This window comes from Lingula anatina, chromosome 4 (assembly GCF_051362555.1).
Source record: "Lingula anatina isolate TDL-2025a chromosome 4, LinAna3.0, whole genome shotgun sequence".
Taxonomy (NCBI): domain Eukaryota; kingdom Metazoa; phylum Brachiopoda; class Lingulata; order Lingulida; family Lingulidae; genus Lingula; species Lingula anatina.
The window spans coordinates 20,285,597-20,309,302 of record NC_141770.1 but is presented as its reverse complement, the minus strand read 5'-3'; the positions used below and the strand labels follow the sequence as shown (position 1 = coordinate 20,309,302).

Genomic DNA, 23,706 nt, shown 5'->3' with positions numbered 1-23,706 from the left:
CTGTCAAAAAAGTCCAAGTGGATGCCACGTGACATGTAGTGCAAAGATTTTAAGAAAGGGAAGAGCGTTAGATTATCATTTATTTTTCAGAAGGCTTTCGGGGGCTTTCTGCTTTCCTGAGTGACGGTAGATCTCTGTAAGGAAAGTCGGATTATTTAGAGACGTTATAGCATACCCCTTACTTTTTTAAGATCCCGTAAAAATTAGGTTGTGCGTGTGACAGTCTGTAATAATAATAATAATAATAATAATAATAATAATAAATAAATTAATTGATTTTTATTTATTCATCGGAATAACTGGGTACTGTAATATAACATATTTTACTATTGTTTTATGACTCGAGCCAACAACAGAAATAGAATAGTCAGTTATTAGGTTTTTGGCAGTGATTGGTCGAGATCAACCTGAACAGAATCCGTCTCTGTTGATGGCCTTGTGACTGTCATTGTAGGTGTTACTGGCAAAACACAGTGCCGCGACCCTGTCACACTCACACGTCATGTAGTCACAGTTGTCATTGGTGTAGTAATCTGAAATATGGAACATGCGCGGTCACACATATTTTGATTATGGCTGAAGACGCGGATCAAGGGAAGGGAGAGGGTACAGCGAGAAGCGAGAATTTGTCCCCATTACCTTCGGAGGTGCCCTCTTCTCCCCCTTTGAAAAATTCCGCAGTATAATGTGCGAAAAGACACAAAAAACTTTGTTATTCCTGTGCTCTACAAACCTATTTAAATCTTCTTTCGTATATATTCTTGGGATGTACAGGTATCTATTATTAAACTTTGAAAAGAAGCCGTATAGGCTATATAGTCAAATTACACCCAAAAGCAATGTACTGGAAGATATACAGGCAAATAGTCGTAACATTTCGCATTTAAAAATTATTCGAGTTCCATTAAACCCGTCTTCTCAATAAGAATACTGGACCAGTAGCACATTGGTCCATCACAGAAATCAAAGAAAGTTTTTGCCGTGCAGGTGTATCTGGTTGTTGACGTTCATTGATGAATGAGCTTTTAGCTAATTTTTTTCTTAATTTCGCCTGATGTAAATGTTGAGATGATTCGCCAAAAGAGTCAATGTGATTTTTTAAAAAGGAGTAAACGGTCAGATTGTTTTTAATAGAATTTATATCACAAAGCAAAAATGATCACGTGCTGTACACGTGACACTCACCACACGTGATATCTGTCCCGTTAGTACGGTAGTCGTAGGTGCCCACTTTGGCGTTCCAGCATCCCTCGTGGCTAACCATTTCGTAGCAAAAGTCGTGTACTTTGCAGCATCTAATACAGATATTTCACAAGAGCATTTTAGAGTGGTTATTTTCGTATACATGTATATATATATGTATTAAACATATATGGTACTAGTATGTACATACCAATTAAGTGTCCCTTGTGTATAATATTGAAATAATGTTTATACTATATGTATTTACAGTCTGAAATCCATCTTTTTTTTCAGTAAACGTGTAAAGACAAGAACAAGAAAAGTAAATTGTTTCTATACAGCAGCTTTGTTTGTTCTGGACGTTTTCGTTGCGCATGATTTCTTTGATGGAAAGATCACGTCTCTTAGGCAAAGGCAGAAATGATTTTTACTTTTTTACCTATGTGCACTGTAAATTGGTAGATATTGTTTCACCTGTACTAAGAAAATGGATGTTTTAACAATACTTTTATTTAAAAATACTAATCTCTGGCGGATCCAGGATTTCATTATTGATACAACGCCCTTTCCCTAATGCATGTGTGTGTGCGTGTGTGTGTGTGCGTGTGTGTGTGTGTGTGTGTGACTCCTGAATCCACCTTCTATATATTAGCAAATGCCTGCAAGGGACTGTACTTGTCCAAATCGTCCACCGGTTTTCCCTTGCCTCCCAGGCCGCAATAACAGCCGTAGTCGTTGAAATCCAAGGCACTGCGCCCCGTGGCTTTGTTTACCATCAGAGCAAACTGGACAAGGTTACGGGGCCGCGGTCTTGTGTCCGCCAAAACAACCAAGGCAGCAACTAAAATGGATATATATATATATCTACATTTAATCATTTAAAATGTTTCTAATAAGACTGATGTGATCCAACTAAGAAACTAGTTTGTTCTCGTTCCGCAACGCCAAGATATGTTAAGCTTCTTTTCTTCAAGATATGCGACAACAATTATTGAATTGAATGATAAGTCATTATATAGATTGAAAAGAAAAAATTAGTAACAAATACGAACTTGCAAAAAGCCCTATCGTGATCTTCATGGTCGAGGAGGACTGCAACCTATCAATTCAACGAGAAGAAAAAATCAGAAATATATATATATATATATAAATAAAAATGAGCGTCCGCACACTACAAGGGGAAAGAAGTCTGTTCCTCTCATTCATCCAAAAATAACTATAAAAATAATGTTATTACATTTGTATAAGCCCAGACATGCATGCTAATTTAAACAATCAAATTAAAACCTATCCAACTCATATTGAGGCTGCGTTACGGAGTATGTCGAATATCAACTAAAGCAACATGCAAATACAGGTGCTCCGGTAATCCTTGTCAGTAAAATTATCACATACGCCATTTGTGTTCTATACTTAAAGTGATAATAACTCTTCGTGTGAGATCTATATTTCACAATAAAAACATTGTAAATAACTCACAGAAATATAATATATTCCGTTTTACCACAAAAATGGCAGTTATAGCTATTATTATGATATCTGAGCTTCTCATCAGACCACGTGACCTCCATAGATGGCTACACTCTGTATAAAAAAATTTTTTTTGAAAAAAAAACAGCGACTAACTTTGAATGTAGAAATAAATTCATTAATCATTGGTAAGTATGGGTAAATTGTTGTTTACTCTAGAAAAATTCATTTTTGGGCCAAAATGAACAGTTACTGGTTCAGTACTCGGATTTCTCTTCCTCTCATCAAAACAGTGTACATGTATGCAGTATAGCTCTACTAGCCAGTGCGCTTTATCCTACGTGTATAACCAACTTGTTTTGCTTATACTGTAATTTATTGTTTTCATCATCAATTGTTAACATATCTATTATCATTATCACCTGTATATTTGGTGGTATATATATATATATATATGCGCTCGTTTTGTGTGAAATTTTTCTTCACCTCACTTGAGGAACATACCTAATCGTAGTCGTATTTAGTTCACTTCTTCTCACTTCCGTGTCAAATAGCACATTTTGATTGGAAAGAGACAATTCTTCTTACCTGGCCTTCTGAACGTGTGATAATATGCTTTTATTTCGAAGAGTCAATCTCCTGCGTTGCTTTGTCGTCGGGACGGCTTGATGTCGGGACAAGAAGATAACCTGACTAGAAACGATGACATAATACACGTTTACATAGTCGCACTCAGGTAATCTCCTTCACAGATACTACACCATTCCAGCTGAAACAGAGAAATATTGAATTTTTGATTTGTCATCGTACTATTTAATTTTACATGTTATAACCGACGCACATGTGCACATAAATGGACTTGGAACCAAAATTAAACAATGAAATCACTTACGTGATTTTTTCCCGATATGCAAGAACAACCACAAAACACAATTTCTTATGCAACGTAATGTGTACTTCAAATATTGATATTTGCAGCTAAGATAACCTTTGACAAATAATGTTTTCTCGCAACTGCAATTCTTATCTGTTTCTTGCAATTACATGTACCGGCTATGGGTTTCAGTAGGCTATCTTGTTCTTTTTATGTAATGTCACGTTGGGAAAATGAATGACAGCAAATTATTTCGCCCTCTTACTTTTCTTAGTTTTTTTACTACTGTCCAAGATAGATTTCGAGGATATTTTTAAGAAGCTGTCATTCAATACAGGTATATCTAACGGAATCCTTGCCATAAGATATCCTATTGCTCGTGCCTGTCACTAATCTTATCGTTGTCGTCAGACTGTTAATCTGCAGATCATGGATATTCCTCTGTGCCAATATTGAAGTAACCTTTACATGTACATGTACGTATATGTGCGTGCCAACGCGTGCATCCCTACGTCAAACATTTTAGCATATTTTATTCTAACTCGCGGTGAAAGCAAAATAAAAATTATCCATTCAATTCTTTTAAACGGACGGAAACAAAAAAAAAAGACAAACAGCATCTGGCGGTTCAATATAATTTTTTTTATTATATTTGAACTAGAATTACTAACAAATTTAAATGACATTGCAAATAAATTTGGGTCTTCTTTACCTAGGACTAAACGCTCGGCCTATGCTAATTGTATAAAAACAAAAGATTTGTAGAATTTGTGGGACCCTATACGCAGCATAACGTCTTGCCAATAATATTAGCACAATGACACTGATAGCTGGGCTGCAAGGATTTACTCGTAGGTATGGACTCTTTATTGAATAAAAATCTTTGGTGTCCGTAATCGACTAGAATGCGGATATAAAGTCTCGCCATAAAGTGCACTTACATTACGGTGTTTTATCATTAGGTTTATACAAGCTTCATTTTTTTTTTGAATAGCCAATCAATAAATAATGAGATTTTCATTCCATCGATTCTTCTTTGTGAAACCATTTGTTACCTTCAAAGTTAAATTTATCTGATGGATATACTAATTTAAATTGCATTGTTACTTAAAAGAACGCACAGGCAAGATCAACGCTACTGAGGTACATACAGCATTTGAGGAGTAATATATTCAAATATGAATGAATGAATGTCAAAAATTTATATATAACCGAGTTTGGAACAAGCGTTTAAAATCTTTAAACAGTTGAAGAATTCTAATAGTCAAAGAGAGAGAGAGAGAGAGAGAGAGGGGGGGGCTTACGTTTATTACATTTTCTTAATTTCTTCTAAAGTAAGCTCCTTCCAGGAGTAAATATCACAAAATGAAGCTTCAGTACTTAAAAACACGCCTGTGCATTTCTTCAGCTATAAGGCTACATTCTTTGTATTTATTTCCTTGACGGAATGGACGAAAAATGTAGTAGGAAAGAGAAATAATTGTCACAATTTGTCAGGTTTCGCAACTAACACATTTGGAAGATAATGCTCGTAATGTGCAATAGACTGCTGAATCATTGTTGTGAGACAAAGGATATCTTTTAAAGAAAAAGTTTTCGCAGCTCTTTATTCCGTTTTATTTAACCAGCACATAATAACCTGTGCTTAATTGATCTAAAAGTATGCATTATTCTAAAGGGATACGCTCACTAATTTCTGTCTATATCTGCAACTTGTAAATTATTTCGATTTCAGTAACCTACACACACTGGACAATAGAAGTGTCACCCCCTGAATCACAGTAATCCAAGTTATAATGCCTGATCTACTTATAATGTGACTAACGAGTATAAAACCGCTGCACCATGGAATTGTATTGTTGGTCTTTTTGTGAAATTTGATGTTAATACCAGGAGCATATCATTCCAAAGTCATTTATCTCCCCCAAAGTATTGGTTCAGTAGGGGTGACACTTCTATTGTCCAGTGTGTGTATATAATTATCAAAATAATTTTTTTTTGGGGGGGAAGGGTACATTTTCTTGGTTTTGTAAGTAATCTGCTATTGTTAGTGCTCTGTGTGAACCAGCAATCTCACCGTGCAACCTAAAATTGTTCCTAAGGTGCCCTCTATCAAATGAGAGTCAAGTGGTTCCCAGATAATTCATATCTGGTTCAGGTTTTCATCGATGACTGCCATCGGTGTTTTGGCACCAATGTGGTAGCCACTCCAAATACTGACGCTGTCAATGACCCCAGTCACTTTAGACGCGGCACACGTTTCGTCGTAGGCCTCATCTCGATGTCTGTAAACTCTGTTTTGGCTGGTTGAGCGGTACAAGTGAAATCTGACTTCAATAAAGAAAGTCACGCGGTTTCAGTGTTCTACCCAGAAACGGACATGGTCCCCAATTCATTAGAGGAAGAGACGACGATGTTTTACTGTCTACAGTGGGTTCCTTGTAGGTCGTCTGGTATTCTAACCTGCTAAAACCAGTTGGGGTTCGCCAAGGGCCTTGAAAAACACGTTCATTCTGAACGGACTGGGTGGTTTTGTTTATTTTCAGCAGCATATCCGGAAGGACAGTGAGTCCTGTACCCAGGTGGTAAGATTTCGATACACTGGGCGTGGCCTTGGCGTGCCGACCAGTCCGTTTGGCGCAATAATCTGTCCGGCAATGTCTGTCTTTTTCGCGCCATTCTGCCACAGATTAAAAATTTTGTAAAACAATGCTTAGCTCATTTTACGCACTGCAAAACCGACTGCTTGCATGCAAATTTTCGAATTTTTTATTTGCAGTAGTTGCCGACATCTGGATACTTTTTTGACAGAACCACGCTTTGCAAAAGCCAAGCTTTGACCAGCCCAAAGGAGCACTACCCAATCAAATCACTGCATATTAAACAATGTAGCAGTGCAACAGACATGGTAGTCAGTTAATTGGAAATGTCACACCTGAATACACACTTGCCCATTCACATATCTTATATGAGATCGGAGATTTTTGAAAAAAGAACGCATTTTTACCTATAGGGATACCTTTGAAACTGACATATTCCATTTTAAATGTCAAGTCTGTATAATTTTCTGTAATATTCCTTTGCTATTTTTGGCGCTTTGACGCTTAAAAACACACACACACACACACACACACACACAAAAAAAAAGTTGAAGGAGTAATGATCACGGAATTTCAAACATATGTTAGACATTAAAAACACAATAGTACATTTTGCTACAATAATTAATACGGGGGAAGGTGGGGGGGGGGGGGGGGAGAGGTCAAGTCAAAGGTAGGACGTTAATTGAATAGTTACCTTAAGGGCTTGCGCGCTAACCACTACACAGACGAGCTGTAGTTACAAACTGTCCATTTTTTCTTATATATGGCTCACCACAAGGATTTCCATATTCATTAATAGTTGCATCATTTAACCGTTATTGCATAAGGATAGGACTTTCAAATGGCCGGACTTACATTACTGTCATAGGTGTAACAGGAATAAAAGTCCGCCAGTAAGTCCTACCTACTATAATCATTAGCCAGGAACCTAGGTCCCAGTAGGAATACTATTCCCAAGTAATGGTTGTCCTTACTGTTACACGTGTACATCGGCCAAATGCATGCAGTGTGTACATGAGCTGGGAAAAAGGACTAAATTGCTGATGTTAATTTAGAGCTTTAGAGCTTATAATGGTTAGGCTTTAGAGCTTATAATAGTTAGGGCTAGCCAAAATGGTTTAAAATCTAGGGCAAGGCTTACCTGTATAAATGAATGGAAGGACAGTGGACTCTCTGTCTTGGGGGATTCTCGTCTCGATACACCTGCGCAATTACTGACCGATTCAACAAGGGAAAAAAAAAGGTGACAATCGCCCGAACAGGGACTCGAACCCTGGACCCTCAGATATCTTAGTCATCCGTAAAAGTCTGATGCTCTACCGACTGAGCTATCCGGGCGCCACCGACAACTTGTATCGGTTGAAAAAACCGCTCACGCTCGACTTGGGTCGCGTTCAAAACGGATACAGACGCTCTGTTGGCTGACCTTAACAATTAAACTACTAGATATAAATATACGAAACAGATTAATGGAGCTTTACATTGTGTGTATTTAAGTGAAATCATGAAATCAAGTCTTGCAATACGCGGATGAAAATTAATATCGCCGAATAAAGATTGCATATCAAACATGAGTAAAGTGCCCTATATAACTTTTGTCAATTTTTCAAAGTTTATTTCTACCTGAGTTGTGCAATCAGCTGAGCTATTCCCGTTGAAAGCCACACGATGGCCACTGAAATATCGAAGTGCAAAAATGAACTAATTAAAATTATTGATTAAAACAGGATGTTACTATGGCAAAGTTGTCAAACAGTTGTTGAAATTCTTTGCTAGATTTGTTATCAATATTGCATGTCAAAGATTGAAAGACTTGAAATGAAATTTAATAAATCACTTATATTTGTATGTAGTAAAGTATTTTATATAAAACCTCGAATACACTTCTAAAAAATAATAATCGAGGCGTATCATTCGAAAGCATAAAAAAGTCTATTTCGTATTAAAACGAAACATTGACCACATGAAAGACCCGTCGAAAAATTGGTACAAGTTGTTATATATATATAAGAATATGAAAAAAACCGAAACGATATGATTCATACATCATAGACGTCTTGCGTCTTTGTCCGCGTTAAAAACCTAACTTCTGATTCAATAAATGGAAACGATCGGATCGGGCAGTATCCGCTTCTTAGGCCCACTTTAAACTAAAACCTGCCTGCTGTGAGCCGCGTTTGAACATATTGAACCTTTCAGTGTCACTGGTAAAGGCAAGCTAAATCTGGGAATACAACAAACTCCTAATAAAAAAAAAGTCAGCTCTGTATGAATTCTTCGTGTCGGGTTCTCAGACACGGCTTAGTGCACCATGGTCGGGGACTAGGGTTGCGCGGTATGGAATACGGCACCAGGATTATCGATTGCAATAGCAGATATATACATCTACGTCCAATCTGGTCCTCTCCCTGACAAGATAGAAAGTTTCCATTTGAAGCACTCGTTACCAACGAAGCTTCCGTGGCTCCGTGGTAACTGCGTTCCCTTGTACATGATAAGTCGTTTGTACGCGGGTTCGAGTCCCAGCTGGTTGTACGGAACTTTTTTGTCCTAGAAATAATCTGGAAATTTTGCTTTTGTTTACTATAAGAGGAAACTCGTACGTAAGGAGGGTGGGCGGGTCAGTCACGGTGCAGTCGGTAGCGTGCATGGATGCAAAAAAGGACAATATGAAGCGTCACCAACCATGGGAACGAGAGGTCACGAGTTCAAATCCCGGATGAGGCACGTCAGCTCGTCACGACAACGACCTTGCCCCTCGATCGGATCGGACAGTCACCAGAACGAATGCGCCCTCTCGTGGGTCCTAGCAAATTACCTTTTGCGCAATAAAACCATATACTTTTGATTGAGTGATCGATTAAAAAAAAGAACATATTAGCATAAAGTCTGCGTCGTCAATAATATGTCCTTTCTCTCTGCTTAAAGTTCCTTAAAATGGTGCTGACGTGGGAATGGTCATTGATCTCTATCCTTTTCCAACTACGCCACAGATCTAACTTGAATTGAGCTATAGCTTACCCCGTATGGAGCCTTGCCTGTCATACTGCAATTTCATCAAAATGGGCTATTTTCTCGGTGGGATTATCAGAGAAAAAAAGTTTTATTTCTAATGTAAGTTGTGTCGACTCTACTGCTTTTACCAGTCGTACGTAGTGTCTTTTTATGCACCCCTTCCTATCTTGGGTCTCTGTTTCTCAAGACTGTTCATATGTTCATAGAGTACCCGGGGCAACTCCACAGTCGACATTGAATGAGAGAAGACTACTCAAATCTGAAACCGCCAAGGTGTGAACAGCTGTGGATCTTATCGTGCTCTATAAGGTCAAAGGTGAAACCAAACGTTATCTCAGCGCAAAATAAAATGAAAATATAAACATTTGAACTCATGTAACTAGGAACGTTCCCAGCGAAATAGCAATGAAGCCGATCGAACTTGAATTCATTCAGTAGCTTCAGGTATAACACCACGTCATACCACCCGTTAACCGCGTTCAGCAGAGAAAATAAAGACATCTTCCAGGCGGAATTATTTGACAAATATGTTTTACTCGAAATTCGCATCGTCGCAATTGCTTGAATGGAAAACGCACCAGTTTTAGAACATTTGAACGTTTTTATTACGGTATCCGCTTCTTAGGGCCTCGCTAAAACTAAAACCCGCCTGCTGTGAGCGGCGTTTGAACCCAATGTACTCTTCAGTGTCACTAGTATAAGGCAAGCTAAATCTGGGAATACAACAAACTCCTAATAATAAAAAAAAGACAACTCTGTATGAATTCTTCGTGTCGGGTTCTCAGACACGGCTTAGTGCACCATGGTCAGACACGGCTTAGTGCACCATGGTCGGGGACTAGGGTTGCGCGGTATGAAATACGGCACCAGGATTATTGATTGCAATAGCAGATATATACATGAGGCCCAATCTGGTCCTCTCCCTGACAAGATAGAAAGTTTCCATTTGATGCACCACTTACCAACGAAGCTTCCGTGGCTCCGTGGTAACTGCGTTCCCTTGTACATGACAATTCGTTAGTGCGCAGGTTCGAGTCCCAGCTGGTTGTACGGAACTTTTTTTGTCCTAGAAATAATCTGGAAATTTTGCTTTTGTTTACTATAAGAGGAAACTCGTACGTAGGGAGGGTGGGCGGCTCAGTCACGGTGCAGTCGGTAGCGTGCATGGATGCAAAAAAAAGACAATATGAAGCGTCACCAACCATGGGAACGAGAGGTCACGAGTTCGAATCCCGGATGAGGCACGTCAGCTCGTCACGACAACGACCTTGCCCCTCGATCGGATCGGACAGTCACCAGAACGAATGCGCCCTCTCGTGGGTCCTAGCAAATTACCTTTTGCGCAATAAAACCATATACTTTTGATTGAGTGATCGATTAAAAAGAAAGAACATATTAGCATAAAGTCTGCGTCGTCAATAATATGTCCTTTCTCTCTGCTTAAAGTTCCTTAAAATGGTGCTGACGTGGGAATGGTCATTGATCTCTATCCTTTTCCAACTACGCCACAGATCTAACTTGAATTGAGCTATAGCTTACCCCGTATGGAGCCTTGCCTGTCATACTGCAATTTCATCAAAATGGGCTATTTTCTCGGTGGGATTATCAGAGAAAAAAAGTTTTATTTCTAATGTAAGTTGTGTCGACTCTACTGCTTTTACCAGTCGTACGTAGTGTCTTTTTATGCACCCCTTCCTATCTTGGGTCTCTGTTGCAGTCACGGTGCAGTCTCTGTTTCTCAGAGTGTTCATAGAGTACCCGGGGCAACTCCACAGTCGACATTGAATGAGTGAAGACTACTCAAATCTGAAACCGCCAAGGTGTGAACAGCTGTGGATCTCATCGTGCTCTATAACGTCAAAGGTGAAACCAAACGTTATCTCAGCGCAAAATAAAATGAAAATATAAACATTTGAACTCATGTAACTAGGAACGTTCCCAGCGAAATAGCAATGAAGCCGATCGAACTTGAATTCATTCAGTAGCTTCAGGTATAACACCACGTCATACCACCCGTTAACCGCGTTCAGCAGAGAAAATAAAGACATCTTCCAGGCGGAATTATTTGACAAATATGTTTTACTCGAAATTCGCATCGTCGCAATTGCTTGAATGGAAAACACACCAGTTTTAGAACATTTGAACGTTTTTATTACGGTATCCGGTTCTTAGGGCCTCGCTAAAACTAAAACCCGCCTGCTGTGAGCGGCGTTTGAACCCAATGTACTCTTCAGTGTCACTAGTATAAGGCAAGCTAAATCTGGGAATACAACAAACTCCTAATAATAAAAAAAAAGACAACTCTGTATGAATTCTTCGTGTCGGGTTCTCAGACACGGCTTAGTGCACCATGGTCAGACGCGGCTTAGTGCACCATGGTCGGGGACTAGGGTTGCGCGGTATGAAATACGGCACCAGGATTATTGATTGCAATAGCAGATATATACATGAGGTCCAATCTGGTCCTCTCCCTGACAAGATACAAAGTTTCCATTTGATGCACCACTTACCAACGAAGCTTCCGTGGCTCCGTGCTAACTGCGTTCCCTTGTACATGACAATTCGTTAGTGCGCAGGTTCGAGTCCCAGCTGGTTGTACGGAACTTTTTTTGTCCTAGAAATAATCTGGAAATTTTGCTTTTGTTTACTATAAGAGGAAACTCGTACGTAGGGAGGGTGGGCGGCTCAGTCACGGTGCAGTCGGTAGCGTGCATGGATGCAAAAAAAAAGACAATATGAAGCGTCACCAACCATGGGAACGAGAGGTCACGAGTTCGAATCCCGGATGAGGCACGTCAGCTCGTCACGACAACGACCTTGCCCCTCGATCGGATCGGACAGTCACCAGAACGAATGCGCCCTCTCGTGGGTCCTAGCAAATTACCTTTTGCGCAATAAAACCATATACTTTTGATTGAGTGATCGATTAAAAAAAAGAACATATTAGCATAAAGTCTGCGTCGTCAATAATATGTCCTTTCTCTCTGCTTAAAGTTCCTTAAAATGGTGCTGACGTGGGAATGGTCATTGATCTCTATCCTTTTCCAACTACGCCACAGATCTAACTTGAATTGAGCTATAGCTTACCCCGTATGGGGCCTTGCCTGTCATACTGCAATTTCATCAAAATGGGCTATTTTCTCGGTGGGATTATCAGAGAAAAAAAAGCTACCCTGTTATAGATACACAGGTGGATATATAAGAAAATAACTATAAATATTTACTACAGTGGATAACCAATTATTATTATTCTCTTTTCGAGAAAAGTGCTTGACTTGATTTTTTTTATTATGTTAAGCGCATTATTATTTCATATATGTGTAGGTCACTAAATACGATATAGTTAGAGAGTGAAAATGTGTTTGCCAATATTTCAGAACATGAATTCTTCATAGTAGGCCTATCACATCATTCCAAAATGCTAGGTTTATATTCAATTTATGGAAGAAGATATCTTGCAGTGTCATACTTTCTTGAACCCTTCTCCAGGGCAACAGAATTTGTTTCGAGTTATTCAAAGATGGTGCTCGGGCAATTATGTGCGCTTTTCGTAACAGCGTATATTTTTGCATAGAATTAACGTCATCATTCAGCTTGCCTCTGGTATGTTTCTTGTATTTATCTATATATATATATATATATATATATATATATATATATATTATTTTATATATTATTTTATATATATATATATATATATATATATATATATATTATTTTATATTTTATTTTATATATTATGTATATATTTATTGTATTTACTAACCCATTGTAATATACACATTAATTTGCTTTTACTAATAAGAGATACGATGTTTTCGAAGCATAGAAATGGGAATAACAACCAGTAAATCGTAACTTCATAGAAATCACTTTAATCGTAAATCATATTGAAATGAAATAGCATGAAATAAATGGCTAAATGAAATCTTTAGCACCATGGCTACTTCCTCAGTCCGAAGAAAGAATAGCCAACATTAAAACAAACAAATGTAATCAAATGACAAAAAAGTTTTTTAAATTTTTTCGTAAGTATTTTTCATCATGTCAATTAATTTTAAACCGATGCTATTCCATAGTTGTACATGTAGCACATCAACATTATCAGCACCATCCCGGTGTCCAAACTCCCCCAAAATTGTTCGGGTTTCCTTTGATATCCCCCGGTGGGGCATTCGCGGGCACCATCTCTTGCTGTGCCAATTTCAACTTCATCTTCATCTCTCGCACAACTTGGGGCATGGTTTGGACCAAATTTTTGTGCTCCGTAGGATCATCTACCGGGGAAAAAGAAATTCAGAAAAATACAATGATGCAACAAAACGATCTACGTAATCTGCGTAACACTTAATAAAGGTGTTCTGTACGGGATTCACCCGCCAAAACAAATTTTACTTGTGAGAAAAAATTCTCCTGCTCACTTATCATTGTTCAACCCGTCACTGCACTTAGATTCGATTTTTTATTCCATTTTTTATTCGGTGATTTAGTTCTAAATGACTGGCCAGTTTTTCTGTACATTTCAAAAGAAACTGTCGACGTCAGTCATTTTAATTTGGGGGATTTTATTTTAAGGTCTGCACACAGAATAAATGGCCTTAAAAATCAAACGCGTAAAGTATACCCTTAAGCGTTTAACTGGAAGGAACAGCCCCGACAAGCAATTAGAGAAATATTTAGTAATTTATTTTTAAAACATACCCCTTATATTATACAGTGCATGCCCCAAATATCCTGGTAAAGTTTTTGATTTCTGCATGTATTTGTGGAAGGCATCAAGGCTGTCTCTGTCATCATCCAAGTTCAAATACTTTTTGGACTGTTGAAACTTAGGTGGTACGGCCCAGCCACTGAACGGGCCAGGGAATCCTTCGATGTACTTGTAGTCGCCGACTCTAAAAATGTACCATGGGCAAGAACTCATCATATGCCAAAGGATTATATCAGTATAAGATCATCTGGAGCTTGGGAAAATCCATTGACCACCCTGAATTTCGTTTTAGGAGTCTAATATTGAGGAGGTGAGTTCCCAGCGTCCTTTAAAACATGGACTCGGGGGTGAGGGCGGGGAGGGGTGGCGGACTCGGGGGAGGAGGGGGTCTGCAGCAAATTTGGGATTTGATCGTTGCTTACAAACACACTCCACTAAATATTGTCATAAGCACTTCACTCAGTGTTTTCTTAGAATTATAATGTGCTGTGCAGAATACATATTTGGCGCGAATAGGATTTCATGTAATAAAAAAATTAATGAACTACCTGATAGCGGCATGCCCTTGGAGTGGAGGGAATTTATTGTCTAAGTGATAGACGAACTCTGTTCTAGCGGAATCTATTCCAAGCTCCAGCATGGGCCACAAGTTCATGCTGTCCATGTTAATGTTTTCGGCTAAAGATATGAGAAAAATCATATTCATAGAGTTATTCCACGTTTTTATGTATAGTCAGAATATTAGTCCTTTTGAAGTGAAAACTATTGTTTCTGGATTATGCTCAACAATATTTGCGTTGAATTACCTGGAGAGCCACCGGCAACAGCAAGAAATGTTTGGAACCAATCGACAGCGTGGAATATTCTGGAATGTACATAACTGTTTATTCTATTTCGCCCACATTTTTTTGATACCTCAGTAATTGTCTCTAGTAAATGTGACCCAGATTGTCTGTCCACTAGCAAAATAAAGGCTAGACGTCAAAAACGACATATATACAACAAAGAAAAATATTTAATACGATGAAATCTGGACAATAGGAGTGGCGGAAGTGTCTCACGAAAATTCTTTAAGGCTATAGGTCCAGGTCACAAAATATCTTAATCCGCAACCGAAAGCTCAAGACTACTTTGCATCTTACATTTAATTAAAGAGGTATATATTATAAACACCTTAATTTGATCTTAAATCTAGCAGCTATGTCCTTTTTCTTTTACCAAAAGGTACTCCGTTACCTACCCGTTGTGCCTGTACCCCGTCTTCTGTAGCATAGGACCGTGGACGAATGCGACCGCTCTGGTGCCACCTTCCCAAATAGTCGTCTTAGAGCCTCGAAGGGGAAAGTTGTTCCCTCCATTGTTAGGGCTACCTCCATTCTTCAATTGAAGAGCAATAAGCACAGAAATCTTCGGGCCATTTTTAGTGTTCTTATTAAGACATCGTCAGATTCTAAATTTTCTGCTTTTTACACTGAAAAGATTATTCTCTGTTTTTCGCTAAGTACATGTAGAATGTTTTGTATCGTATGAAATCAATTACTTTGTCCAAATAGTATACTGTATACTGGTATACGAATACTCACATCAGACGTAAAAGCTATCAGAGTGTTGTCATAGAGTCCAGCTTCTTTGAGTGCAGTTGTGATGTTTCCAATTGCTTCATCCATAGCACTTACCATACCTGCCATACAATGACTTTAAGTTTACAGAAACTGGCAGAAAAAAAGCAATGTAGAACAATGGCAAATGGGGCATATTTAATATTAAATGTCAAATGTCATTTTTTGCTGTGAAAATGTAATTTTCTATAGTTTACATATTTGCCGTTTAATTCACACAGAATAATTCAACATACTGAACGTACCAGAAAAGTTTCTTCTGGTTTCATCTTGAATATGAGCATACATGTTTGAATAGCGGTGTGGGACCTAACAAAAAAAGGCAAAATAGTTTTAAAATGTACCTAAAATAAAGTACTTCACCATCAAACCACTTACGTGGAAATGTGATGTAAACTTTTGTGAAAAGATATGAGATCCATCGTATATTCTTTAACGCCCATATGTAATATATATCTTAACATACTGAAAATTCTAAGTGTATAAATCATTAGTACCGACTTGACATTTCATTTTCGAAGGTATGCCTAGGTGAAAATGCGTTCTTTTTTCACAAACTCCGATTCCATATAAGATGTGTGAATGGAAAAGTGTGTAGTCAGGTGTGTCGCTACCAACTAACTGAATACCAGGTTTGTTGCGCTGCTGCATTATGTCATATGCAGTGATTTAATTGGGTAGTTCTCCTTTGGGCAGGTCAAAGCTTGGCTTTGGTAAAGCATGGTTCTGTCAAAAAAGTATCCATATGTCGGCAACTACTGCATAGAAGAATTTGAAATTTTGTATGCAAGTGGTCGGGTTTGCAGTGTGTAAAATGAGCTATGCAGTGCTTTACAAATTTGTTAATCTGTGGCAGAATGGCGCGAAAAAGACAGACATTGCCAGACAGATAATTGCGCCAAACGAAACGGTCAGCACAGTTTTATGGAGTAATGCCCAGACCGATGTACCTACACAGAGGCCACACCCTATGTGTTGAAAACTTACCACCAGGGTACAGGACCCACTGTCTTTCGGGATATGCAGTTGCAACTGAACAAAAACCACCCAGTCCGTTCAAAATGAGGGGTAAATTGCCACTAAAACGCATTTTTTTCAAGGCCCTTAGCGAACACCAAACTGGTTTTAGCAGGTTAGAATATCAGACGACCTCCGAGGAACCCACTGTAAACAGCAAAACATCGCTGTATGTTTCTCTAATGAATTGGGGACCTTGAATGTTTCTGGGTTAAACATTGAAATCTTTATTGAGGTCAGATTACACCTGTACCGCTCAACAGTCAAAACAGAGTTTACAGACATCCAGAATAGGCGAACGACGAAGCGTGTGCCGCGTCTAAAGTGACTAAGGTCATTAACAGCGTCAGTATTTGGAGTGGATACCACATTGGTACCAACACACCAATGGTAGTCATCGACGAAAACCTGAACCAGATAAAAAAAAATCTGGGAACCACTTGGCTATCATTTGATAGGGGGCAACTTAGGAACAATTTTAGGTTGCGCAGTAAGATTGCCGGTGCACACAGAGCACTTTTAATAGCAGATTACTTACAAAACCAAAGCAATAAGCAGCTACCTTGGTAATCAAAATCGCAATATTTAAACCACAGAGACAATATGTGGGCAAGCCATTACTCGCCGAATCAATGGCCTACATGTCCTACAACAAAACTGGAGCAAATTGGACAGATTTTGACCGATGCCTGGAATGTCATTCCAGATTGAACTTTAAAAACCTATCCCAAGGAATGCCTTGCCACTTGAGAGCGCTGGTAGCAGCCAAAGAGGTCAGGCGTTACAGCGACATTTACTGTGACTAGTCACTGACATGAGGGTCCTTTGTAGAGCGTGTAATTCTTTTACAGACAATAATTTGGAAAATATGGAGATCCAAAATACCTCTTTTAATGGTTGTCGTATGACATAGAATAGGCAAAGTGTTTTTGTTTGCTTCTCTGACGAATTCCATTAATGAACTGATGTCACAATGACATCAAAGAGATAATTAAAAGTTATTAAAACATGATTTTAATCCTTATTTTCACTTATTAGTCAGCAAAATAGGAAAAAACTGATGAAAAATGATTTGGAAAAAAATATTCCATATTAAATGTCAAGTCTGTAAATGCTCACCTGTACTGGAGAGTGCACATTCTGGAAAGGCAAGTACAAAAAGAGAGGTCTGCTCTTGTCGTGGTTGGTGATAATGCGCTTGGCTCTCTTGGCGAACAGCTCCTAAATGACAAGAGGAATAGAGTGACATGCCAGCATACATGCATACATGGTATAATGTCTGATAATCGAGGCATTGTTAAAGCGTGCGAAAATAAGCTGTCGATACATGTACGTAAATGCATTTTATGAGGTTCAGATTTATATATTTTGACAATATTCCTTGGCATAAAGTCTTCTGAACAAATTTGGATTTAAGACTCAAAATAACTATTATAATTATAATTATTATTATTATTGTTATGACCTTTTCACATCCGAGGTATACATGCACATTTAGTATTGGTTCATAAAAATTGCATACCTACATAAATAAAATACTCGAATAAAAATAGCATTTCCTTGAACGTCATAGTTTATATACTGCTATAAATGTTGTGACCAGTCTTACCGCTGAGTAGATTCCACCATCAAACCGGTCAGGCTTTTCGTCGTCACGTAAGTCCAACGCGTTAACACCTTCAAATAACACAGTGCAAGAAGTTTGAGTAAAGTAAGATTATTTGAACCATCTTCGTTATGTTATAAATCTTGCGCAGTTGTCCATGTTAATTTTCCTTGGCGTGTTTTTTTTTTTTCAGTTTGATAGTGCATAAATAAACAAAAGTGCGATTTTAAAAAAGCGTCACATAAACAACTGATATATATTTTAAATGTTTAAGATCATTTACACACATGTATGATTTTTTTAAAGTTTAACTTGAAAATATTATTGTCGCTGTTTTGTACACAAGGATGCGCCACATTGGATCCCTGACCCAGTCTTAAACGGATAGTTTTCCAAATAAACGTATTATTATTTGTTTATAATAATTGTGTTCTTAGCCTCTGTTAGCAAGCAGAACAGAAGGCGGTAATAAAGCTCACCTAATGTATGAGCATAGTAATCTTCCCTTCCGTTGTAAAAGCCGAAGAAACTGTCAAAACCGCGGTAGGTTGGTGTGCAGTTCCAGTTGCAGAAGCCGAGATGCCATCTTTTGTTAATAGAAAAAAATCAGCTGATGGATATAACGCCTAACTAACTTCAAATCAAACTAAAAAAGACCAAATACATGTTTATGATTCCTTTTGATTATATCAGTGAATGATTACGAAAAAGCTAAAACTAGGATATAGATGTTATATTTGTAGATTATGCAAATAATATAACGGACTTCAGTATAGTGTCAGAACAGTTAAATCTGACAAGCGCTCAACCAACTTAACACCCGGTCAGGCTTGTGCCCTCCATTTTCGGACTGCCACGGAAATCGCATGGTGGAAAGAGACTCCATCTCCCAACTACATGTATCCCCCCCCCCCCCCCCCCCAAAAAAAAAATGACTGCAATAATATTGGAATTATACAATAAAGACATAGTTGTAAACAAAAAAAAACTTACTTTCCAATTATATGTGTTGCATAGCCTTGTTCTTTGAGCACCTCTGGCAGGAGAGTGACATTATATGGAGCACATGCCGGCTGCAGCGGAAATATAACCATGTGTTGCAAGCCCGTCTTCCATGGATACAGACCTGTCAAAAAGGCGCTTCTAGATCTGGAAAAGGGAACAAAATTTTCCTGACTATGAGCCAAGTGGATATGAAATGCTTCCTTCTCTTAGTTTAAAGACGTCAGAGTCATGTAACCTTGTAACCTACACAAACACAGCGAAAGAAAAGACCACATTTTCTCATGAGTGAGCATTTTCTCATGAGCATGTAAGCCGAGGCCGAGTCACATATTAGCAACTCAGCTAAACAATGTACACCAGGTCCCCGTCTCACAAAGAATCTTTAATTCTTAGTTCCTGGCTAGGATGTTCCTGATAGGGTAGGACGTGTGCATGTGTCCATGTAATGTTGGTAACAAAGATGTTAGCCAAGGAAATGATTAATTTATTTTATCATATTATATATATATATATGTGTGTGTGTGTGTGTGTGTGTGAAGTTTAGGTTTAAGGGTAGTCCCAAACAAGACAACAAGATAAATTTGACGCACGTGTTACTTACGGTGTACATAAGGGGTGGACGTAACTCTGATTGAGGATCACTCCCTCGCTGGCTAGTTTATCGATGTTAGGAGACAAAATATCGGGGTTGTTAAAACCCACGTCGTTGAAGCCTGAAACAGTAACAATAGATCAAAAGCATATATAAGTAAAAACGACACCTTTGCTTGATAAAAAAACATCGACAGCAGCTATATGATGCACCCCCGCTTCTATTGCACTGGTGCATTAAATAGTATATTTTCTTCTAACTGAATATAAAATTCGACATTTTTGAAGGTACGAGTACACATGTGACTTGCCTAAATCATCTGCAACTATAAACACAATGTTTGGAAGCTTGGCATATGTAAAACTCGAGCAAAGACCCGCAACAAGCACGAGCACAGTCAAACTTTTGTCTGGAGCCATGATTTGTGACCAAGACACTGTCTTCTGTTGGCGCATTGTGTTTTATATACGCTATATATACAGTGTGACGCAAACAATAAGGTCAATAAATAGGACGATAATAAAAAGGCAATAGCCTATGTGAGTCGTGGTCAAAATATAGGACAAAAACACTTTAAAAGTTAGGATGCCTCGTCTCAGAATCGCCCGTTTCAAGAAGCAGTCGATTATTTTCAATAGCATATAAATATGTCATCGATATTATTTTGGTTCCCGCTGGGTGTCTTATTTCTTCTTTTCTTTTTTTTCTATTTTTCCCTGCGCTGTCCCCATTTGGGTCAGTTCACAAGTTAAATATAGACCAAGACAATTGCGATTTACCGAATTCAAAATATTAACCTTGGTTATTTCTCAACATTGTACATGTCTTACCGATAGAAATTAGAAATCATTCGAATGAAATCAAGCTTAGAAACCAACGTTCAAACAACTGATTAATTAAGGGTGCGTGGGAGAGGTAAAGTGGGACGTATATATCACACACATAATAAATAAAGCAACAAATTAATTAATTAATAAAGTAGTACATGTAATAATAACTTTACCTTGAGATTTCAACACTTTCCCCTCATGGCCAAGGAATATCATTATCCAAAACAGTAAAATCTTTCACGTAACAAAGCAAAAATTTAGAACTCAAAAGCGGGTTTAATTTATAGACTGTGATTTTCTCAGCAGTTTTGCATAGGATATACCTTGGGGATTAAGAAAGGATTATTATTATTATTATTATTATTATTATGCTTTATAAACGTCTCACGTGCACTGCATGCCCTCTGCAAATAAAGATATGAAGATCACGCGTGGGTGACGTATCACTGCAAAACAGGAACAAAAGGAATGGCTTGATCTTTCAGAGTTAAAAATTAACCAGAAATCTATTTCTGAGCTGGGAGTGTTCACGTCAGACGGCAAGGACTGAGCTGTGAAGTACCTAAAAGACTAACCCAGCAAGCATAGTCGCGTTGGATCAACGTTGAAAACAGGCTGTTACGTTGAATTGATCTACCTAAATTCAACGTAAAATAAACGTTGATCCAACCACGTCAAAACACCGTCATAATGTGACGTTGACTCAACGTTGTATTTTGATCATTGACACAACCTTGCAGACATGGATTGTTATTTAAAATATTAATTATTGAAAACGTGATACTGATACTTTGTTTATCAATACTGTAACTAACTTTATCGAAATAATAAAAAAGTGTTTTAAAGTAAAAGTGACAGTTGTTTTGTGTCTTTAATGAATTAGTGAATTTTCTTACCTTGTTATTCAGAAATACATTCCAATAAACAAATATGTTTTACTCGAAATTCGCATTGCCGCAATTGCTTAAATGGAAAACGCACCAGTTTTTGTACATTTGAACGTTTTTATTACGGTATCCGCTTCTTAGGGCCTCGCTAAAACTAAAACCCGCCTGCTGTGAGCCGCGATTGAACCCATTGAACTCTCCAGTGTCACTGGTTAAGGCAAGCTAAATCTGGGTATATAACAAACTAATTAAAACAAACTAATTTAAAAAAAAGTCAGCTCTGTAAGAATTCTTCGTGTCGGGTTCTCAGACACGGCTTAGTGCACCATGTTCCCCATTCACACTAGCACTTTTAACCGCGGTCAAGGCCTGACCTCGGTCCTATCGCGGTTAACGTTCTAATGTGGATAGCCTAATGGTCGGGGACTTGGGTTGCGCGGTATGAAATAGGGCACCAGGATTATCGATTGCAATAGCAGATATATACATGTGCGTCCAAACTGGTCCTCTCCCTGACAAGATAGAAAGTTTCCATTTGATTCACTTCTACCAACGAAGCTTTCGTGGCTTCGTGGTAATTCCGTTTCCTAGTACATGAGAAGACGTTTGTGCCCTGGTTCGAGTCCCAGCTCGTTAAACTTAACATTTTTGTCCCAAAAAATAATCTGTAAAAGTTGCTTTTGATTACTATAAGAGGAACCGCGTACGTACGGAGGGTGGGCGGGTCAGTCACGGTGCAGTCGGTAGCGTGCATGGATGTAAAAAAGACAATACAAGGCGTCACCAACCATGGGAACGAGAGGTCACGAGTTCGAATCCCGGATGAGGCACGTCAGCTTACACGACAACGACATTGCCCCTCGATCGTGCAGTCACCAGCACGAATGCGGCCTCTCGTGGGTCCTAGCAAATTACCTTTTGCACAATAAAACCATATTCCTTTGATTGAGTGATCGATTTAAAAAAAGAAAAGTCTGCGTCGTCAATAATATTTCCTTTCTCTCCGCATTTAGTTCCTTAAAATGGTGCTGACGTGGGGATGGTCATTGATCTCTAGGCCTATCCATTTCCATCTACGCCACGGTTTAGTTTTATTTGCGTTCAGCAGAAAAAAATGACATCTTCTAGGCGAAATTATTTGACAAATATGTTTTAGATATGAGTAGGCCTAGTATTTAAAAACATGTTAAGGAGTCATAGACTTTTTCCGGCTGCAAAGGTTGCTAAAACCTACCTAACATAGGCCTATTTAGATAATTGATTTTGAACTGTTTGTGTTTTATCTTTAAGGGCTTATCTTTAAATTCGAGTAGGCTAACGTAGGCCTATGTATTTTATGTGACGTCACACGTTGTTAATTGCCTTAAACATGAAATCAAGCAAGCTTACAGTTGGATGATTTTATTATTTATGATAGGCCCTATACATACCACTATAAAATAAAAGCACTAATTAGCTACATATGCAAGCTACCGCGGTACCAATACAAACTAAAAAGTCTTCGACTGGCGTCAGTCACTTATCGTGTGCGTCGATTTTAGATTCAAATGATAATTGTTGCCTGAAGTACTAAATAATGTGCAAAAATTAAAACCTTTTTATGTATGAAATTATGCGTGGTGAATACCCTAAAACACATCACCATCCACAAGTTTCGCATTCTGGTTTTAATGCGAAACTATGCAAGAGATATTTCATAACTCCATATGCAAGGAGCTGCTACAGCAAGAGAGACCCGGCGAAAGTTGACGACAACAAAATGACTGCATTCGAAGGTAATATCAGACTCACAACTGTATGTAAAATAGGACAGAACCTGAATAACATATATGTGCGTGTAGGAAGCTTGATTTGTAAATTCACTGCTTATATATCCATTTAAGTACTAATAGTTCCAGTGGCTATGTTGCTTTCAGACTTCAGTTTCACAACTGACCGAAATGCCTCTTGCTGTTTCGTATAGTAAATTTTTTATGGGGTTTCTTTTAGGGGCACTGTTAACATGTACTTGTATCTTTCACGGGCGTTAGCACCCCTATTTACATAAATAGAAGAAAACGTAAATAGAAGTGCAAACGCATGGATTTTCCTGCTTGTCTATTTCATACACGCATCACACACGTTAAACTACTAAGAGGGTCCCATGGGGGGGGGGGGGGGGGTAGTGATCACAGTTCACGGGATATAAAATCGTCAATTCAGAAATCACACTTAATTGAACTTTTTTTCAGATTTCACTAATAATGTGAGTCGAAATTCCTGAAATTCACGAATATCGGAATACACATACTTCAT

The 23,706-nt window shown here is 38.3% G+C and overlaps 3 protein-coding genes and 1 non-coding gene across 6 annotated transcripts in view; 1 reads left to right on the top strand and 3 right to left on the bottom strand.

Annotated features, from left to right (window-relative positions):
• Nucleotides 1–266: 266 nt before the first annotated feature.
• On the bottom strand, nucleotides 267–7,348 carry LOC106169761 (acidic phospholipase A2). 3 transcript variants are annotated; one of them, XM_087011836.1, is made up of 6 exons: nucleotides 7,271–7,348; nucleotides 3,157–3,421; nucleotides 2,235–2,281; nucleotides 1,858–2,023; nucleotides 1,186–1,295; nucleotides 267–533 (listed from the first exon to the last, which is right to left on the bottom strand). In XM_087011836.1, exons 3-6 carry the CDS (start codon nucleotides 2,260–2,262, stop codon nucleotides 403–405), a joined length of 435 nt encoding a protein of 144 aa, XP_086867962.1. In that variant the 5' UTR covers nucleotides 2,263–2,281; nucleotides 3,157–3,421; nucleotides 7,271–7,348; the 3' UTR covers nucleotides 267–402. The 3 variants fall into 3 exon arrangements, with proteins under 3 accessions (XP_086867962.1, XP_013404821.2, XP_086867963.1); XM_013549367.3 differs by having other exon boundaries at nucleotides 3,241–3,421; nucleotides 7,271–7,347; XM_087011837.1 differs by lacking the exon at nucleotides 2,235–2,281 and having other exon boundaries at nucleotides 3,241–3,421; nucleotides 7,271–7,347.
• A 32-nt stretch (nucleotides 7,349–7,380) lies between these two features.
• Nucleotides 7,381–7,467, bottom strand: Trnak-uuu (transfer RNA lysine (anticodon UUU)). The gene is given in 2 exon segments: nucleotides 7,381–7,416; nucleotides 7,431–7,467. It is a non-coding gene; the product is annotated as a tRNA-Lys (tRNA).
• Nucleotides 7,468–13,003: 5,536 nt separating this feature from the next.
• On the bottom strand, nucleotides 13,004–20,164 carry LOC106169745 (arylsulfatase B-like). The gene is made up of 13 exons (XM_013549346.2): nucleotides 20,005–20,164; nucleotides 19,704–19,815; nucleotides 19,091–19,246; nucleotides 18,577–18,683; nucleotides 18,101–18,168; nucleotides 17,611–17,712; nucleotides 15,720–15,783; nucleotides 15,439–15,536; nucleotides 15,096–15,232; nucleotides 14,662–14,720; nucleotides 14,404–14,533; nucleotides 13,846–14,039; nucleotides 13,004–13,421 (listed from the first exon to the last, which is right to left on the bottom strand). Exons 1-13 carry the CDS (start codon nucleotides 20,147–20,149, stop codon nucleotides 13,249–13,251), a joined length of 1,545 nt encoding a protein of 514 aa, XP_013404800.2. The 5' UTR covers nucleotides 20,150–20,164; the 3' UTR covers nucleotides 13,004–13,248.
• Nucleotides 20,165–23,031: 2,867 nt separating this feature from the next.
• Nucleotides 23,032–23,706, top strand: part of LOC106169756 (ATP-dependent RNA helicase DDX1) — a 121,809-nt gene continuing 121,134 nt past the window's right edge. Inside the window, exon 1 of the mRNA XM_013549362.2 lies at nucleotides 23,032–23,186. Within this exon, the coding sequence (XP_013404816.1) occupies nucleotides 23,171–23,186 (16 nt within the window). The 5' untranslated portion in view covers nucleotides 23,032–23,170. The remainder of the gene's footprint in view (nucleotides 23,187–23,706) is intronic.

Excerpts from the sequence above, each read along its gene's own strand:
- LOC106169761 (XM_087011836.1), bottom strand. The coding sequence starts at position 2,262 with ATGAAGATCACGATAGGGCTTTTTGCAA. Across the intron at positions 1,296-1,857 it reads CCGGTGGACGATTTGGACAA|ATGCTGCAAAGTACACGACT; the intron begins GTACAGTCCCTT and ends TATCTGTATTAG. Across the intron at positions 534-1,185 it reads CGGGACAGATATCACGTGTG|ATTACTACACCAATGACAAC; the intron begins GTGAGTGTCACG and ends TCCATATTTCAG.
- LOC106169745 (XM_013549346.2), bottom strand. The coding sequence starts at position 20,149 with ATGCGCCAACAGAAGACAGTGTCTTGGTCACAAATCATGGCTCCAGAC. Across the intron at positions 15,784-17,610 it reads ATGTGCACTCTCCAGTACAG|GTCCCACACCGCTATTCAAA; the intron begins GTGAGCATTTAC and ends TTTTTTTGTTAG. Across the intron at positions 15,233-15,438 it reads TGATAGCTTTTACGTCTGAT|AATGGAGGTAGCCCTAACAA; the intron begins GTGAGTATTCGT and ends CTTCAATTGAAG.